The sequence below is a fragment of the Trichomonas vaginalis genome, chromosome II, assembly GCF_026262505.1.
Source record: "Trichomonas vaginalis G3 chromosome II, whole genome shotgun sequence".
Lineage (NCBI taxonomy): Eukaryota > Parabasalia > Trichomonadida > Trichomonadidae > Trichomonas > Trichomonas vaginalis.
The window spans coordinates 16,548,650-16,569,071 of NC_067204.1; the positions used below are offsets into that span (position 1 = coordinate 16,548,650).

A 20,422-nucleotide genomic window follows, 5' to 3' on the forward strand; every position below is an offset into this window, starting at 1 on the left:
GTTTTAGTCGTAATAGTATAAACCATTATATCTTCTGCCATTATTATATTTAAAAGTTTCTTGAAAGTGGAGAAGAACTTCATCTAAACTTTCACATGGCGTTCTTAAAGTTCTCTGTCTAAGAACTTCAAATTATTTGTAAAGACATAGAACTTTCTTTGTCTACACGAACAAACAAAACAGGGTCTTTCATATCGTTCAATGTTGTAAAGTCCTTTACATGAAATAAAGTCTATATTATTTTTCTTCAAACATCTTTCAAGAAGTTTTGACATTTTTACTTAGCAAATAAATTTTAATGGAAATGTTTGTGGTCGTCAATATTTTTTGTACGGTCTGGGAAACTATACTTTTAAGTTCAACGTTTCACCTCCTTTTCATAACGTATATTCTTGTCAATGACATTATATGAAACACCACAGCAACTAATGTCGGGTTCTATTTCTTTGATGTTTATATTGTCTGCCTCTGTCAAAAGTTTCAATAGTTCTTTCAAAACTTCATTGAGGTGGTGCAATGACATATGAGTTCACTTTTACAGGGTTGTGTTCGCACCAGTTTAACATTATACTTTAAGCTTGACAAAATCTTCTCCTGAGTTTGAAGTTTGTCTTTCAGTTGTTGGTAGTCATTTCGAATATTCTGCCAACAGACTTAAGTCTCTGCTAACTTCAGGATATGTTGGTTGTTCTTTTACAGGAAACAATTGTTATCCATCTTCGTCTTCGTATGGTTTCCCCACTTCAACATCTCTGTCTTTGACATTGACAACAACACTTTGACTGTTTGTTTGAGTTGGTGAATTTAACTTCACATTCTGCCACGCCATTAAACCTTTTGAAAACACTTACGCTTCTATTTTTTCGGGAAATGACATTTTACTTAGAATAAAAAGATGGACGTATTCGAGTAGTTATCTCTTCGATATTGGAAGCAGAACAAAGTTTACACACACAACAAATACAAATACATTGACAGAATAGTTCTTTACACAAACAATGAAAAATGTTATAAGAATAGGCAATATTTGCTGAACCAAAATATTTTCATTAAAAGCAAAGAAAGTCTGGTATATAACTGAAATGGTGAAAGTTCTTGAAGCAGACAAAAAATATAACTTCAAAACTTACAGATATTACTAAAGGTAAGTTTATCTTACAATATTATGTCAAAACTGGCGTACTGTCAATATTTGACGGAGAGAAGTCAGTTCAAGAACAACTTACTGACCTGCTGCCAAAATCTGCTCGATGGGAAGCTGTCGTTATGCCAATCTGAGGAGCCCCAGCAGGTTTCATCGAACGAATCTTCAAAAGGCATCTTCCGTGAAAAGTGCTATGGTTTTGTAAACTTCTTTGCTCTCAGTTCATCTGGACCGTCTCTGTCACCAGTATATTTGTATTTGTACAGTACCAACAGTTGAAATACCACCCATAAAGTCTTCTGAGTCAGCAAATGGAATGCCAAGCCAAAAGTTTGAACGTCTCCATTTGTATATTGAGTTTTTTGACCTCCTGTATGAGTCCATACTTTCACATATGGCATAATAGAACTTTGCATTTCAGGGTTAATGGTTGTTGTGAAGTTGTTGTTAAAGTTCATTAGCATTCTAATGTCAAGTTGTATGACCTCATATCCTCAACTGTAGAATATTCTTCTCTTGGATAATATTTGCCATCTATGTTTATTGATATTTAATACCAGGGTTGTAGAAACAAAAGAATAGTCATTTATAGTTCGTCTGAACAGTACAAACTAGTATCTGCATGTTTCATTGCAGTTGTTAAAGCAATATCTGTTCTTGCACCTGGGTCAGCACTTTGGTTTCCAACTTCACCTGCAAAGTCTTTGACAAATATTGTGTATAGGGAACATAAGTGGAACTTGCAATATATTTGGCAGCTAAAGCATTGAATAATATCTGGGTCCAACATATAGACTGCAAGTCTGCTTTCTATTCTCTTGCATTCAAACTTTTTCGCATTGTGAACTTAACTGGGTCCCAAGCAGTTCCAGCAGGCATTGAAATAATAGTTTACTTCATTGTTTGAAGTTTGAGAAACCAAAGTCTAAGTCAACTTTTGTCTTTGCAAAAGTCGGCGAATGATGTTTTATTTGTTCCCATTACGCTCTGTAAGAGTGAATGGGTCTTGTGTGGTGCAATGACTAAGTTATTTTTGCTTGGAGTTAAGTTCGATAGAAATTTTTCCTGCCCAGTTTGGTAAGTATCTTAAAACCTGAAGATGAGGAAAGATGACAAAGGAAACTCTAAGTTTCAGTTTTACTTTAGTGGCAGCAGTTCCATCTGAACCAGAAAGGTTAACATAAACTCCTGGAACGTTAGGGTCAAGTTTCTTATTTTTCTCAATATTTGCATACTGGTCTGTTGTTTCTCTAGCTTGTGGTTGTACTGAGTTTCTCAAAGCGAACCATTCATAGTTTGCCCATGTTACTGTTTGAACTAAGTCAGAGTTAGAATATATCTTATATCCATGAAAACTTCTGGAGCATATTGGTATCCGACATAGAAAATCCATTGCAACCTTTCTTGTCAGACAACTTGGCAGAAGGTTTTATTTCAATGTCTTGTTCCACGTATAAGAATGAGTTGTCAATAGAAATAATATGAAACCTGTCGCAAGCAATATCTACTGTTGTTGAAGAACCTCTCCAAACTCACCTACGTTTCCATAAGAAACAGCAGTTGTATATTTCGTAAGTTCCAGGAACTATTTCTGACCTTCTAATGGCATTGTCGCATTCGTTATACCATTCGGAAACATTTCCGTTCATGGCATCCAAACTGTTGGCGTTATATTCTGAGCGGCGTACATTTCATATGGGTAAAATATAGAAATAGTTGGATTTATATATCATATAGAACCCACTCTACCAAGCTTTACTTTCTTCCTGACTGAGTTTTTAACTCTTCTTTTTCCTTCATTGCCACTACTTTCACTAGATGAAGTAACTTCTTCACTACTTTCACTTTGTTCTACTCTTCTTCTTTGGTGTCGCTTTTGGTAACTTGCCCTCTGCTTCAAGTTGTTGCATCTTTGCCTCATGTTCACCTAGTATGTTGTAAATTTCCCATGTCCTTTTTTGCCTTTGGGCTCTGGTCGCCCAACTCAGGTAACCTATATCTAGAAAGATTTTGTCATAGTTTGTATTTGAGTCTTCGCGTATTGTTTGCATGACTCTTTCCTGAGTTTCCGGTTCAAGCTCTTCAAACAGAGCTTGTCCATATGGAATAAGCTCGTTTCCAAATATATGTTTTTGTAGCCATTCTGGTTTTCTTTCCATGTTACCAATAATATCTTTTGTGAATGGAAAGCTTTTACCCATGTTTCAGTCTTGCGTCATTTATTTCTGTAGTTGGTTTTATTTTGTCAAGGAACATGTTTTTCAATACTAACATTTCATTTGGTACTGTCCATTTGAGTTTTCTTAAATATTCATCCCTTCTCGGTTCATTGTCTGCAAAGTAAGTTTTTATGACATTTTGTAAACTTTCGTTTGCAAGGTCATGTACAATAGGTTCTCTTCCTTCTCTCTCCCTAACTTTCTTTCTAAACTCTTCACCAAATATACCATCTTTATGGTTCTGTGTAGTTCTTTGAGATAAATGTTCTAGAACGTCAGGTGTTATATTTCCATCAGCCATGTTCATTTCATACTGTTCAAAATATCTGCATCTTTCATATCTTTCAATGGCATTAAAGCCGCGCTGAAAATACCAGCTACATCTTGTTCACCATTCACTTCCATTGCGTCTACAACTTCTTGGAATTGTGGTTGTAAGTTTATGAACACCTATCCGGATTAGCTTTATGACCCCATCTCATTGTAGTTCCATCGTCTGCAGAAACAAAAGTAGGTTTGTTTCCATATTGGCTAGGTTCTGAATGAACTTTAAACAATGTTTATTTCTATATGTTTTGGTGAAATTTAACCTTTTATTTTCACCGAGTTCAGCCAAAGATTGAACGTTATATGCTCGTAAGTAAAAAGGATTGTTGTATTTGTGTTACATTATCTTTCAGTACTTCCATTCTATGCTGGATATTTTCATCTGATGTTGGAGTCTTTTGTATGTCGGCGAACATTTTTCGATATTCTTCTACTATGTCAGCTGAATTTTTCTTAGACTCTTGGAAAGATTCCATATTCTCCGCATACACTTGTTGAGGGTCAAGATTTTTCGGCTGTTCCTAATCTTCATCTAGTTCTGTGAAGTTAGTTTCCAAAGGAGGGACTTGTTCGTTTCCTTCAGGCTCTTCTAGCTGTTGTTGCTGAACTATTTCTTCCATGTCTGGTTGTATCTGAACTTCTTCCTGTTGAGTTTCTTGTACCTCATCTGCTGGCATTTCATATATTCCGAGCGGTTTTTAAAAAGTTCCCTATCTAAGTCATCCGGACTCATAAACCTTTCTTCTTTCGTTCCGTCTCTATTTTTTACGCGTTTCATGAAGAGAGTTGAATTATCGTTTAGCTCTGACACCAAATATCTTGGAGTAAATTCAGTCATGTCATTTGGATGATATGCTATTAAATCATATTCCTTAGCGAGCTTGTATTTTCCAGGTTTGAAATTATATCCCATTTGGTGCTGAACCATAAAGCTAAATAGGTTCGGGTCAGTATTTCCTTCCTTGAACTTTCTAATAGCTTCTTTATATCTGTCACTAAAGTCAAGAGTATCTGGGTAACCATAATTTTCCTTAAGCATTTTTAAGAATTCTTGGTTTCCTTGTTCTCTACTTCTTTTATGTCTTGCTCTGTTTGTGGTTGTTGTGGTGCAGTGTTTTGAACTGTTGGTTGTTGTGCTGGATTTTGAACTGTTGGTTGTGGTGCAGTGTTTTGAACTGTTGGTGTGGGCAGTGTTTTGAAACTGTTGGTTGTTGTGTTTGGTTGTGGTGCTGGTTTTGGTGCATGCTGTGTCTGTGTCCATGTGACGATGTAATGTTTTAGGTAGTCCTGGTGCAGGTGCTTCTCTTGGAGGGTTTGGTGGTATATAAGTTCCACCAGCTGGCACATATGTTCCATCTGCAGCATAATGTCCTACCTGACTTTTCGTTCTTAAGAAAGCATTTACTAGGTCTGTTTTGGTCTGTTGTAACTCTTTTTCTTGACTTTCCACAACAGTTGCTCTAACGGCGTCATAGGCACTTTGAACTGCCTGTCTCGTTGCTGCATCTGTTATTTTCGTCATATTTTGTGCTACTTCTCTTAACTCTTTGTCGAAACCTTCAGACTTCAGTTTCTTTCCAGATGAGAAGTCGTTCACTAGTTTCACCTTACTATAAGAGCTTCGAAGGCGTTCTTAAAGTCAGCATTCATTAAAGCTTCATTTGAACTGTCTTCATTCGCTTGTATTTTTGTCCTTATTGACCCTATAAGTTGGGCTGCTTTGGCGTTGGCTTGGGCATCTAACCAGTCATTATTAGCTTTTATTATTTCTGCGCTTTTCATTGCCTTTTGCATGGCTGCGTCGTTATTTTTACTTTCTTGTGCTAAGTTTTCATACTGTACGGTTTGGTTTTGCAACTGTAAAAGTTTTTCTGCCTTTACATTTGCTTCAACTTCTTTTTTTATACTCATCGCTATCCATATATGTCTTCAGGGCTTTTTGTTTTATTTCTTCATCTTTCAGTACTTTATATTGAGTAGTATGGTTTTTTCAAATTTATAACATCTTGTCCATTTTTGCTACTTCTGCTGCTTTTTCTGACACTTTTTTCGCATATTCCTCTGTACTTAGTTCTTTCAGTTGTTTCTTTCTTCTTTTTCTCTACGTTTAACTCATTGAGTTTCTTTTGTGTTCTGTCATATTCTAGTTTCTTTTCGTTTTCACTTATTTGTTTCTGTATGTCTATGTTTGACTTTTTGACATCTGTTATTTGATTTTTGAGTGAACTCAAATTCATTTGACTTTGAGGGTTATAAGCTGTTCCGTCTGCAGCTCCACCATAGCCTGCCATTTTCGCTAAAAGTGCCGCTCTTAAACTCCACTCTGTGCACCAATAACTCGGTTTAAAAGCATAGGGTTGCTTGACATTTGTTGCAACATAGTGGGGTCATCATCATTTGTTGTTGCAACTGTTGTTGTTGGTGTCAGTTTTTACTATTGGATGTTTCAATGCTTTCTTCCTCTTACGTATATTCTTACGTAGCTTACGTGGCATTTTAAGTGAAGTTAAAAAGCGGTTTTTGACAGATGTTTATATGACACTTGACAAAACATTTACGAAGAAGTCTTGACAAATTCAAGAGGGTAGAATGAGGTTAGAAAACAGGTTAGATCTAACCTTCTACCCTAAATTATATTTTTGGGTCCTTTACACTCATTACGAAGAAGTCTTGACAAAACATTTACGAAGAAGTCTTGAAAATTCAAGAGGTGAGAAAAGAGGTGAGAAAACAGGTGAGATCTCACCTCTTCACCTAAACTTTATTTTTGGGTCATTTACACTCATTACGAAGAAAGTCTTGACAAAACATGTACGAAGAAGTCTTGAAATTCAAGAGGGTAGAAAAGAGGTTAGAAAAGAGGTTAGATCTAACCTTCTACCCTAAACATTATTTTTGGGTCATTTACACTCATTACGAAGAAGTCTTGACAAACCATGAAAACATATATAATTTGTGAAAAGCTCCTGGAAGACCCGTATATAAGAACTTCATTTATACTAAACATCTTCAGGGCTAGAAGGCACGAAGTGCCTGGAAGCCCCACTACCTTTTTTTTTTTTTTTTTTTTATTGTGGTCGCGATTTTTCAAAAAAATCGCGATTTTTATGGAAAATTTTTTTTGAAAAATATACTTTTAGAAAAAGAAATAGTGATTGAATAGCTGCCCATGCTGTAAAAGGGTTATTTTTACAAGTAAAAAAATTGTTATTTTTCGAGCAAGTCGAGGCTTTTTTACCATCTTATTTTTGAAATTTACGAAAAATTATATCTGAAAAAACGCTTCATTTTGATATCTTACAATGATAAAATACCAATGTTGCTGGGATATAATAGCTACACCTGGACATCTACTACATTAATGCGTATGACAGGTAAAGTTGATTTCAAAAGTATAGCCTGGAAAGATTACAATAAATCAACGATAATTCAAAAAAATTTCTTATAAGTTAACATAATAAAAATTTAATTTTTATATTGCTTGTATTATACTTAAGTATATAATATATTTAAATCTTAGAATGAAAATTCGGGACGCCCTAGCTATTCAATTTTCCCTTAGGACGCCCATAAACCTCTCAAAAATGTGATGTAAATATCACAATTTTGAGAAATTTACACTAGGACGCCTTAGGACGCCAACCCCCTTTTTTACCGTAATGTTTATTATTATCTAACAACTTATCTTATTTTCGCACATATAATATTAGTAGATTAGTGCAAATAGTATTTGATGGATACTAGTTGAAAATACCATTTAAAAAAAAAAATACTCATTCCTAAAATTATTTTTTATTACTAGGATATCATACAGTGTTTCATTATTTATAATCAAATTAAGTAAATTTGCAACTGACTTTTTAGTGTATTTTTTTTGAATGCTTTCAGAATTATATTTGCTACTAAACAGAATTGTTGTTAACTTTATTATACGATTTTAAAGTTTTAATGATATACTTTTCTGATAATTACAAAACGATATGAACTTTTTCTGATAATACGATTAATTTTTTTAAAAAATAGTTTTGGGATTCGGTTGTATTACTTCTCAATAACAAAGCAATTCACAAAGATTTTTTGAATCTAGAATGGCTGTTTATCCATTTTAGACTGCTCACAATATAGTTTTTCTGCATACTTGCCGAAATCAGAGATCTAAAATCAAACAATCTCGATAACAAATACCTCAATCCCACTTTACTGGTCAAAATTCTTGAAGTCTTACTTTACTGCACTAATTAATCATAATTTACCTTTAACTAAAAAAAAATATTACATAAATCTAACAAAAAAACCTTTAGCAATAAAAATACATTTGCTCAAGCCTATCGGCAACTCAAATCTAAAAAACTTTTTCTAACATTCTTATTACAATTTTTATTTTATTTTTATATTTATATTTTTTAGTTCACTTTTTAAATAATGATCTTTAGATTGAACCAATAACGCGATTTTCCATATAAATCGCGATTTTTTTGAAAAATCGCGACCACAATAAAATCGCAATTCATTAAAAAACGCGATTTTAAAAAAGTCGCGATTTTTCTAAAAAATCGCGATTTATATATTTAAATCGTGATTAAAAAAGTGGTTGCGGTTTTCCCTATTTTTATGACTGAGAGTGTGAATGTAACGAAAATGTTGATAAAAATGATATCAATGTTGCTGAAACCAGATTTCTCTTCAATCGAAATAGAAAAAGGAGAAAAGTCTCCTTATTGATCAAGTGGCATTTGAAGTTACGAATATGGATCTTTATTGTAATTATTATTTGTTTTTAAATTCTGAAAACATATTTTATTGTTTTCTTTCAAGCTCAAAAAACGATTTTGTCATTTTATTTTGCCAAGATAAGGTTTGAGTTGTTCTGTATGATTTCAATTCAGTTTCCATGAGATTTATCTACTTTGATTTTGATAGAATGATCTAATTGATTAACAAAAATTAGAGTTGAAAGTTTTAAACAAACAAGAAAATATGTTTTTATGATTAAAAAAACAAAATATAAATTACAATAAAGATCCATATTCGTAACTTGCGAAGCTACTTGATCCATAAGCAGACATTTCTTCTTCTGTTATTTCGATTGATGAGAAATCTGGTTTCTGCATCACTGAAGCTTTTTCAACCAAAATATTAGCAACTTTGATATCATTTTTATCAACATTTTCATTACTAACTCTCATCAAAGGTGTTGAATCAAGAATTTGGTAGATATTTGATCTGATGTCTGCAGCGAAAGTTGCCTGAGAAAGTGCTTTATTCAAGATAAAAGCGAATCCAGGATCCAAGAAAGGCGAATTTCCTGATTTAATCATTGTATTCAAAGCAGATCTTGCTTCTTTCGTTAATAATTGATTTGGCAACTGCATAACTAAGTTATAAGTTTCTTTAAAAGGTTCAGGAACATCAATATTTGGATAAAAAGTATCTCTTTGCACTTCAATGTCATCAATCATTTCAAGGATATTCGTTGGAAGAGTTGCACTTCTATCTCCAGATCTAACAAGTTTAAATCCGTATTTAGTAATCGTATCCATAAAATAAGAGGTAACATAAAACATTGACAAACAACTGATTATTGTTCCAAGCAAATTATATGATTTTCTGTTTGAAGCGTTGATTACATGTTCAACAATTTTCATTTCATCACTAATATGTGATGTTTCTTTTACACTTGCGAATTGACTCAATGCAATTACAGCTCCTCTTCTTTCTTTTATTGAATCATCTTTTGTTTTCTCGATGACTTTTTGGAGCTTAGAAATCAATAAATCTCTTGCTTTCGCGTTCTTACTGAGCTCAGAGAATAAATGGCAAGGAATTCTTGCGTGTTTATTCGATGCTCTTCTTATTTCAGGATATTTAGAAATGCTTTCATCAACGGTATCATTAAAAGAACAACTGATTGCTTCATCGTAAATTTCAACGTATTCTTTGTTTCCTTTTTCAATCCACCAATCTATTTCTTCTTCCAAATTCACGAAAGACAAAGAATCTTTTTGACTGAGTAACATTGAATATATTCTTCTATTTGCCTTCTTCAAAACTTGATGCATTTGTTGGTCAACACTTGCAGCCTTTAAACAATCTTCTTGGCTCTCAATGACTTCGCAAAACAAAGCAAGACATCTGTTGAGTTTCAATGAACATGGATTTGCTGCAAAAGCTTCTTTACAATGCGGCATGATTATACCATTAAAAACATTTTGACAAAAGTTTCCTGGAGAGTTTTGTTTCGCTCTTAATTCATCTAGAGCTGCTTTATGCATTTTGTCATCTTTTGTCAAACTCAAAAACTTCGCAAACACAGCAACACTCAATTCAGGATCAGGATACAAAGAGATATGACATAAAATAGTCTCAGCATTCGAAATATTTCGACATGTTGAGCCGAGTTTTTGCAAAAGTGGCAAAATTCCCCATTTTGATAAAACTGCAACTCCTCCAATGTGACACATCAAAGCGGCAATTGCTTTGAAGACAATCCACATCGGACTGGAAGGATCTATTGGTGTTTCTCCGCAGATCTCGTCAATCACTGTGGAAACGGCTTTCTTGAATGACGTGTTTTGTTCGATGATTTGGTATCCCCATTGCCACATCATCAAAAGTTGAATAAGACACAAAAGTGACTGGCTGAGTGGTCCGTTCTTTGTTGTTGAAACAGTCAAGAAAGGACCGGAAAAGAAATCGAACAACTTGGAATAGAAGTTCCTGGCGGGTGCACTGTTGGCGTCGATTTCACTATGAGGCAAAACAATGGTCAGAATAAGTTGGATGCTTGGCCAGTCCCATAAACTCGGTTCTTGGGTCAGTTGGAGCTCAGAAACATTCATTATTGGATGCTGCGGAGGTTGTGAAGACACATAAGCGGGCGGTGGCTTCAATCTTTGGTGTAGTTTCTGAACTGTGAAATTATCTTCGAGATGTACACCGATCATAGGGACTAAATCAGTGAGAAGCTTCTCAGCAGAGACATTCTGGGATTTTACGCGGTCTAATAGCTTTACAATGTTGAGAGGAATTAATCTTTCTAATATGAACAGACAAAATGGGATAATTACGCTATCTTTTGGTGCAGATAGGCATAATAAGTTCTTGAGGATCTCTACAACTGTCTCTGTTTGGTTGGAAAGGCACATTAAGATGGAGGATAATCCTTCTCTTTGTAATCCGAGGAAAATAATGCCTGGCCATGTCCTGAGTAATGAGATTAGGCCTGATGGAGATTGAACAACTGAGTTTCCTGCAATGCTTGAGAATAAACTGTATAATAAACTTGGATCTGAAATTAATCTTTGTCTCTTTTCAATTGCGTGTGCAATTAATAGCGCAACTTGTAATTTTCCTGATTCTAAAAGATAATCAAATACTATTTGGCAAACTTCTGGAATCCTTGCGATATCTGGAACATATGATAAAATATTACATAGTAAAAATGCAGAATATTCATGATATCTGTTTCTATTTAATTGAAATGTTGCAACGAGAGCCCTAACTATTGAATCCGGACATATATATCTATATTGAAAAAGTAATTGTGTATAGGATATAGCTATTATTTTTTCTTTATCAACATTGTTAGATGATTCTTGTACTGGTTTACTTAGTAAATTTGCTATTAAATAATCGAAATGGTATTTTTCGGTGATTGATTCTGGAGCAAGTTGCTCAAAAGTCATACAAAGTGTTAAGGTAACACATTTAATCGATGTTGAGTTTATTGTGAATAGTTGATGGATCTGCATTGCTACAAAATCCATCGGAATATTTTCAAATTCTTCATTTAAGAAGAGTTTTTCAATTGCCATGATTAGATTAACTGTTGTTATATCATCATAATCAGAATCAACAACACTTTTAAGTAAAAGTGCTGGTTGACAGCTGATCATTTGAAAGAAATTTTAAAAATGAATATGCATTTCTACTCAAAAGCAACAATATAGGCTTTGCTGTTACAATTTATGAATGTTTTATTATGATCTATTGAGAATACTAACATAATTTTGTGCAAATATGATTCTATAACCAATAATTTGAAATATTTAAAGCTTAAGTTCAAATAATCAACTTTCACATGGTAAAAACGGAAATAATGATATAATATTTGATCAAGAAAAAAAATCATTGGATAAAGGTACTAACATATTATTCCTATATCAAGTTTAGATATGTTATTTTGTTTCTCACTTTAAAATGCTCAAATTAGCACTCGCTTTTCCCAAAAAAGGCGTTACTTCGATACAATTGATATGTCGCAGCCCGAACCTCCGAAAGATAAGAAGGATAAGAAGCGCGCACCATTATCAATCATTACGATTCCCAAAGACAAACAAGGCCAATATGTTAAAAAGTTCTGGGGTATTGCTGAACAAGTTTTTGTAGGAACTGAAGTTACAACATTAAAGTCAACAGGCAGTAAAGAGACTCAAGTCTTATTCATTACGACTGCTGCAGTCTATGTATTCAAAAATAAGTTCTCTGGCGTTGAAGTTTCCAGAAATTTTACAGTTTATGATCTTCATAAAGTCGCATATATTGAACCAGATACTCTTATTATATCATATGGTCAAAAAGAAGTTGTATTTCGTAATGAAAAAGCTTTAAATATTGCAACAATTTTACTTATGCAACACGCATGCAATTATTATCAAGTTCCAAACGCCAGTGCACTTAAAGTCGAATCTACACCAGCTAATGCACTTGTTTATCAAAAATGTCCAGTCAGACCAGTAAAAGCTCTTCAAACTCGCTTGATTACTATTTCGCACTTCTACAAAACACCATTCCCGCAATCTCACATTGCTCAGTACGAAGAATGGGATAAATTCCACCCAGGAACTCTTTGTATTGATAATAATTTCTATTCTGGAAACGCTGCTGAAGCTATTGCTCACGCCATTGCATGGGACACAGATATTAAAACTCTTGTTTTGAAAGGATACGCAGAAGAAAAGGTTGGAAAGGTTATTGAAAAGATTTTCGCGGAATCTTTCTCAATATCGAACCTTTGCATTGAAAATTATACTAATCCAACAGAGCAGAGTATGTCCTTAGTTGCTAGAGAAGAAACACAGATCTCCGCAGTCATATTTAGCAATTGTCACCCAACAGTTGTTGTTAGGTTCTTCAGAGGCCTCACAAAATTCAATGGACGTGTCAAAGCCCTTTCTTTGACCAATTGCATGCTTGCAATTTCAGATTGGTCCGAAATTTTAATTGCAATTCAGAAATTCCCATGTTTTATGAAACTCCAAACCTTTGTTGTTGATTCTCCAAAGCTTGACCAGTTCCCTGTTCGTCTTCTTTGCCAAACAATCACTAAAAACAGATCACTTACTAATATTCAGTTCTCAAGAGCACAAGATGACCTTTCAGACCTTGTTAATACACTCTTTACAGATGCTCTTACATTCTTGCACCTGTTTATGGACCGTGGCAAGCTTATTAAGCCACTTAAAGTCCAAGTCGCTCCAAATTTAACTTATGTCAACTTTTCAAATAACCAGATTTCGCCAGAATTCTTCAAATCATTCATGCTTTCCTTGAGTGCTCGTAAAAATGCTTGTCCGATCATGTTAGAACTATCTAATTTGGTAAATACAGACTTAGAGCTTTTATTTTCAGCTCTTTCTGATGTACAAACTGCTCCAATCATTAATGACCTTACGATAGATGGAAATATCCTTACTCCTAAAGCTGTTCCTCATTTTATGAAGTTCCTTTCCACTCAGAAACCGATTTTGCAGTACCTTTCCATGGCCGGATCCCTCACTGAAGTCATCGGAGTTGTTCTCCCCGCAATCGCTCAGATGATGAGAGAAGGTGTCCTCACGGGAATTGACATCACCGCAAACAAAGAAGTGAAAAGCGGAACTGATTATTTACTTTTCCTCAATAACGTCGCATTGTTACCTACTGTGAGATCAATAATTATTAACAATGCACAGATAGGTGACCAAGGAATACAAATTCTCATAAATATGGCGAAGAATAATCCGAAATTAGAAGAAATTGGATGCGATAATATAGGAATATCTAATGTTGACAAGTTCGCTAAGTTCTATAATGATCTAGGACAAATAGAAACACTCAGATACCTCGCATTTCCAAGAAAAGAACAAAATAGATTAAATATTAATAAAGACAACTTGACGCCCACTGTCAAAGAGGCTTTGCTTGCAATCAAGAAGAAGAAAAACACACAGTCAAGCCAGGCAAGACTTCAAATGTATGAAAGAATTGAATATGATGATAACTCGAGTATGCAGGAACAAGGAGAGATAAGACGTGCAAAGTCTAATCCTTTGGATGATCTAGATGCTGTTATTTCTGATATGGTAAAGTCAATCTGTGAGGTACAATCAACTGAATTGTCACCTCAAGAAACAGCTAGACTGATCATGGATAATATAACAACATCTGCAAGGACATTTTCACAAGAACCAACAGGTTCTCATAAGAAAGTTGGTGCAATTTTCCGTTGAATTTTATGTTTGGTTAAATTTGACTACATATGAATGTTAATATTCATATATAGTATTAAATTTCTTTTTGTTAATAAATTTTGTAGTTATATAAAAATATTATTTTTTGTTGTGTTGACAATAATGTAAAAATATCATTTGAAAAATGCTTTGAAAGATAAGAAGGATAAAATTATACTATAGTTGCTAGATTTAAATGAGAATTGAAATGAAATACAATTTTAATTCAAAAATGAATATCGTAGATTGGGCTTGATTTTATCTCTAGTCGACACATTTATATATATTTATCAACATTGTCATTTTGAAGAGAATTTCACATCAAAGAAATATAAAATATATTTTCAGCAATCATAATGAATGTGTCACTATTTTAAGGCATATACTATGTCTTTCAGGCTCAATCATAGAGATATTTTATAATATGAAAAATTCTCAAAAAGATCGGAAGAGAGGTTGGAAGTATATTATAGCAATACGGATTCACTATGGCATCACAAGCAATATCTGAGGATTTGTTCTTCTCAATACGTCATATCCATCGTTCTCGATGATATAAAATCAAATTTTCCGTTTTAAAATTTTTTAGAAAATGTTTTTCTTTCTGTTTTTCCAAGCAAAATCTGCAATGGAATTTCCATTGTTAGACTTAACATGTGAAGATGGATATTACTGGAGCGTAGTCAATCTCACATGTGAAATTATTCCTGAAAATTATACACTTGTCGATACATATTACCTTCAATGGAATAGTTCGAACTGGGTAGATACAACAACAAACGAATCAGCATGCATAACAGCCGGTGGACGTGCAATTGCTGGAAAATGTGTAACAGCAGCAACAATTCAAGCCGCAAATTCAACGATTACAGGATCCACAGCAGGTTTTGATGCAGATTATGTAGCTACATTACAAGTTGCATATGTTAATGCTACAAACGACCCGTATGACTCAAGAGCACGAGAAATTCTTGCAAATTCCTGTACATTGAATCATTATGAAACGCAAGGAATTTGTCAAATCTTCTATCAATTCATTTCTGCTTCATCAGTTACTCAAAAATACGGATACAGATATTGGCCTGATTCAGGCATCTTTTTGAAGTATACTGGAGACTTAGATCAAGCAATCCGTGAAAATGTTTTCACCAGTGATTTCCAACTTGGCACTACAATTAAGATTTGGCTCGCAAGATATGGAGTTGATGGAACATTTAAAGGATTCCGTCTTGTTTATAACGAGCTTCAATATTGCCATGAAAGTATTGATATCGCACATATATGGAAGAACGTTGGATACAACTATATGAGCGATTGTCTGTTTAATCTTGACAATTTTGTTGATACTTATTCAAATGAACTCTATGATATATATGTTCAGGATGGAGAAACAGATTCTGGCATTGCAATCATCAGACCTATCCCTGTTGTTGATAGTTCTAACTCAGATAATGCAGATGCAAGAGATAATGGAGATATTACACCAGGAAGACGCTTCTTTATTCATGATAACACAACTCGTGAAGCAACATTCCAATATGCAACAGAAATCAGGTTTAGTGTTGGAATTTCCTCTTCAGATACTTCGAAAATTTTAGTTCCTTACATAAACCTCACATATTCAACATCGAATACCAATGTATTAAATTCAACAGAGAGAGATACATTTGATACAATCGTAAAACCAACTTATGGAGATGCAATTCAAGCATTTCAATTTGAAGTTCGTTATACAATTGATAATACAGAGTTTTGGCGTATTGTTACTATTATATTCTTCATTGTTCTTATTCTTGGTCTTGGTTATTTGTTAGTTTACTGCTTCTTCTACGGAAGAACTAATGGTGAAGCAGGAATGAACTCAAAGATCATCATGAAGTATCTTTCTGCATTCTTCAATATATTCGGAACAGTTTTATTCCTTATTGTTTGGGTTTTCTCATTCTATTTGTGGTGTTTCTTCAAATTACAGAAATCTACTCATACAGCACTGCTCGACCAGAAAGAATATGACAGAAGATTGATTCCTTGCATGTGGATTGCCTTTGTTTTTAAGGTATTTGCCTCGTTTTTGCAGGTTTACGTTCAATCAACTTATGATATCTTCATAATTGATTGGGAATCACCAAGAAGTGAAGCTTCTCCAATATCTACATGGAGGAGAATCATGATTGCTAACGAATGGAACAGAATTATTCCAATAAGAAGTTATAATTTCGCTTTCACATTAATTACACTTGTTTTCTTGCTCAATGGCTTTGATTGGGTCAATTTATCATCACCTATTCCAATAACAAAGTATTTGGATACAGGAGAACATTATAAGATTTTAATTATTGCTCTTACAACAGCATTGTTTGTAGCGATTATCTTTATTCAGTATATCTGGAATTACTGGATCAGATGGCGCTTCTTTGGTAATCCGTTTTACAACTTCTTGGATTTATGCAGCAATGCAAACCTTTCTGTCCTAATTATGGAATCTCCAAACCATGGACATTATCTACACGGTCGTTCTCTTCATACCCATTCTGATGATACAATGGCCAAACTCAATGAAAACCTGGAAGATGAATCTAAAGGTTTAGTTGGAACTCGTGGCCTCCTTCCAAATACTACTGAACAATGCTTTGAAGTATTGTTCAACTCAAAGTTCATGCAAAAGTACATTGCAGCTCTGAATAACATGGATGCCCACATAAGTGGTCTCAAAGTCAGAGCTAAAATGATTCAACCAACAACAGTTAAAGCCGCTGATGATATGAATACAACTCTCAAAGCTTTCTTTGATAACCAACATGAAGATAAATTCCAAGTTATTCCAATGAGCGTTATGCATCAGATCCTCAGATATACACCTGTTGCAAGTGAAACTACTTTGTTAGCCATTGAAAGCGAAGCTTCTTACTCCAATTTGCTTTTGAGCGGAATTGAATGGAAGTTGGCTACTTTCTACATTATTATGTTCACTTGCATTGAAATACACACAAGAAGTCCAGGAATCGCTGCTTTCTGTGTTTATATTGTCGATTTCATTTTAGTAACAATGTACTACAAATTGGCAAAGAACACTCTTGCCAAGAAGTCTCTTTTGGATGATAGGTTCCTTTTGTAAATATTTTATATTGATGTATACTACTTTATCCTAAAAATGTCTTGTTTGATTTTAATTCATTTTTAATTAATCGATGTAATCTATTTCCACAATTCCATTCCAATAAGGAGTTAGAATTATCTGTATGCTAATGTCAATGATTGCTTTTCAATTCCGAGAAATTTGTAAACGAATTATTTTCTCATCATATTTCATTAATTTGCGTTGCACTGATTATTGATTTGAAATGTTACAAAATAATGAATAAGAAATTTGGTCTTGAAGGAATCGAAAAAGTGACTACGCTGAGATGTCGAATTCTGGATATGTTGGGATTATTCAGACAGCAGCGGATGAACTAGACATAACCTTCAGCAAAGGTTCAATGCAAGCATTAATCGAAGAATCAGAAAATTTTATTAACAAATTCGTTCAGGATTTGTCTTTTGTTTTAATAAACTCCCATGCACAGAAATTAACACCAAATCATTTCAATAAAGTATTAAAATCACGTGGAGAACAACCTCTTTTAGGCTATTCTTCAAATGTTCGCGTAAAAGACTATCAAACTCAGCCAGGCGAATTTTCATATCAAAAATACTCTACAGTTCCATTATCTCAATATATTACGACATCTCGTCCATTTGTAAATAATACAATTCCAACAGGAATCAAATACGTTTTAGTTGATGGAATTAAGGTGCCAACTTTCATGAAAAAGTCATCAACAAAGACAAAATCAGATAAACCAAGATCTGATGAGCCCGAAATTGTTAGCGGAGTTCTCAGTAAGAAACAAATCGATTATATGGTCGAATCTATCTTTTACTTGCGAACAGATGACAACCACTCACTTGAAGTTGGTTTGAAACAGATATTAGAGGATGATGAACTGATTAACGTATTAACTCCTTATCTTTTGCATTTTATTACAGGCAAAATGGCCGTTCAGTATCATAATGTCGAAAAGATTGTTATGCTTATGAAAATGGCTACGGCTATCGCCTCAAATAATAATGTTGATCTAATATCTTATTTCCATCCATTTCTCCGCATTTGTATGTCAGGATTGATAGGAACAGATGTTGGATCCAACGAAACCGATGATGATTCGAATGTCAGACGTTGCGCAAGCCAGCTTTTGAATGTTTTACATTCGAAATGCAAAAATGCTTATCCGGCAATGACCAAAGCTATATATAATAGCCTGATCTCAGTATTATTTAACGAAACAACATCGATTGCAGCTCACATTGGTGCTGTTTACGGCTTAGAAGTTCTTGGAATCGAATCATGCGAGAGAGTTATACCTCATTTGGCCGGATACTTAGCTGCATTGCAGTCTATATCTAGTACAGTCTCATTTGAGAAGTCAGTTCAAGGTATTACTGTTGTGGAGGCAATAAGAGAATTATGTGAGAGCACAAGAAACAAAACGAAAGACCAAAGCATCTTAAAATGGATAGATGAGATTATGGAGACATCAGATTCTATTAATTTTAAATAGATTATAAAATGTGTTATTTTTTTTAATAAAATTTAAATAATTTTTTTTGTGTTTATAATTATTCCAAGATGATAGTTAACTAAATAGCATTTTCTGTTCAATGCAATACTATAATATAATATTGGAGATGGCAATATCATTATTTCAAAATTATTTAAAATTATCGACTCTGGAAATTTCTTGGATTTTAGTAGCATTGACGTTTACACACCTATAATGATTTTTTCAACCTTCTTTTTGGTTAACTATATTAATAATGACATAGACTTTTTTTTTATTGATGCACGTTACGGTGAGTTTGACATTCTATTATCCCCTCAAAGTCGTAAAACGTGACATAAAAAATAATATCCGACATTTCAATTTTTGAGGACTACATTTTTTGTATCAATATGTAATATCATAATACAACTCCAGATTTTTCTGAGACCAGACTCAGAAAAAAATTGAATGGATTTTTATAGTCGCCTATACAATATTGAAATTCAAATGTATTCTATGCAATATTATTACATTATTTTTCAAAAAATTCTGTGGAAAAAAATAAATCATTGAAAGAACATTTTGATTGATTAACTTCACTCATATGGAACGCAAATCAGCCCAGAGGCTTGGAATGAAGCAGAAAAAATTAACCAAGAAACAGAAAGAAGGAATTATCGATATGAAGCGTCAAGGATATTCAACCAAGTTTGTTGCAGCCTTTTTTGATTGCAGTACACGTCGTGTGATGGATATTTTTCGCCACTCAAATAGAATAAGACCTGATGAATCAGATGCTGATCTTATTTTCGGATTATTAAAGCAGGGATTCAGTATACGTGACATAAAGAGCCGATTTCGAAATTATATTGATTACGAGATTAGACATGTCATAGAACGTCAAGTCAAGAGATTGTTGGCTGCCGGTTATGAAGTTGGTAAAGGAGAAATCTTTGATATTGAACCTGAAATCAAAATTGAGACCTCAGAGAATGAAGACAAGTATTTAAATCTCGATTTTTCTGCTGATTCATTGGAATACCAGGAAAATATTCCTAATTCTTCAATTACAATTTTTGATGGCGAAAATACAGAATTTGAGCCGTATCTTTATTGATGATTTTTGTTCTTTATTTAAACAACTTGTTTTTGTTATTCTAAATATTAGAGTGATTTATCCATGAATATTTTATTTTTTAAAAAAGAATATATATGTATATTGCAATGTTAAGAGTTAAATTTGAAGAATTATATTTAGAAGCCATTTGTTTCAAATCAATAAAATTCAAAATTTTGTTAATTAAATATATTTAAATTCAGCAAATAAGAATAATAGAAAACAATCACTCAAATTTTCAAAGATGAACATTTTAATCTATAATTTTTAACACACATTATTGTGATTTAATTTGATCAGTCATAAGTTTTAGCCTTACACGGCAACCAGATTAACTGTCCAAAAGATATATTAAATTTTTAATTTCCTTGGAAGTCTTATTAAATTTTTTAAATATTTTTTTGGAAGTCTTTTTGTGTAAAAAGAGGAAGGAAATATTAATGAAAGGCCATAAAATTAATAACCCAATTGTTTTAATAAGCAAAGTCGATTTCGCTTCCACCAATAATAAAGTCGACTTTTTTCGACTTTATCATTTTGTC

At 33.5% G+C, this 20,422-nt stretch overlaps 6 protein-coding genes across 6 annotated transcripts, besides 1 other annotated feature; 4 read left to right on the plus strand and 2 right to left on the minus strand.

The window, feature by feature from the left end:
- Nucleotides 1-2,985: 2,985 nt before the first annotated feature.
- On the minus strand, nt 2,986-3,345 carry TVAGG3_0556190 (protein of unknown function, DUF4106 family; the record flags this gene model as incomplete). The annotated part of the gene is made up of 1 exon (XM_051238345.1): nt 2,986-3,345. One exon carries the CDS (start codon nt 3,343-3,345, stop codon nt 2,986-2,988), a length of 360 nt encoding a protein of 119 aa, XP_051096169.1.
- Nucleotides 3,346-6,803: 3,458 nt separating this feature from the next.
- Nucleotides 6,804-7,346: a mobile genetic element.
- Nucleotides 7,347-8,699: 1,353 nt separating this feature from the next.
- TVAGG3_0556210 (cytosolic regulator pianissimo family) lies at nt 8,700-11,684 on the minus strand (the record flags this gene model as incomplete). The annotated part of the gene is made up of 1 exon (XM_001326127.1): nt 8,700-11,585. One exon carries the CDS (start codon nt 11,583-11,585, stop codon nt 8,700-8,702), a length of 2,886 nt encoding a protein of 961 aa, XP_001326162.1.
- A 245-nt stretch (nt 11,685-11,929) lies between these two features.
- On the plus strand, nt 11,930-14,245 carry TVAGG3_0556220 (ribonuclease inhibitor domain-containing protein; the record flags this gene model as incomplete). The annotated part of the gene is made up of 1 exon (XM_001326126.1): nt 11,946-14,180. One exon carries the CDS (start codon nt 11,946-11,948, stop codon nt 14,178-14,180), a length of 2,235 nt encoding a protein of 744 aa, XP_001326161.1.
- A 527-nt stretch (nt 14,246-14,772) lies between these two features.
- On the plus strand, nt 14,773-17,295 carry TVAGG3_0556230 (negative regulation of centrosome duplication; the record flags this gene model as incomplete). The annotated part of the gene is made up of 1 exon (XM_001326125.2): nt 14,773-17,295. The coding sequence occupies one exon, from the start codon at nt 14,773-14,775 to the stop codon at nt 17,293-17,295; it is 2,523 nt and encodes an 840-aa protein (XP_001326160.2).
- A 289-nt stretch (nt 17,296-17,584) lies between these two features.
- TVAGG3_0556240 (transcription initiation factor TFIID family) lies at nt 17,585-18,781 on the plus strand (the record flags this gene model as incomplete). Its single annotated transcript, XM_001326124.1, has 1 exon — nt 17,585-18,781. The coding sequence occupies one exon, from the start codon at nt 17,585-17,587 to the stop codon at nt 18,779-18,781; it is 1,197 nt and encodes a 398-aa protein (XP_001326159.1).
- Nucleotides 18,782-19,367: 586 nt separating this feature from the next.
- Nucleotides 19,368-19,880, plus strand: TVAGG3_0556250 (uncharacterized protein; the record flags this gene model as incomplete). Its single annotated transcript, XM_001326123.1, has 1 exon — nt 19,368-19,880. One exon carries the CDS (start codon nt 19,368-19,370, stop codon nt 19,878-19,880), a length of 513 nt encoding a protein of 170 aa, XP_001326158.1.
- Between the last annotated feature and the right edge of the window lie 542 nt (nt 19,881-20,422).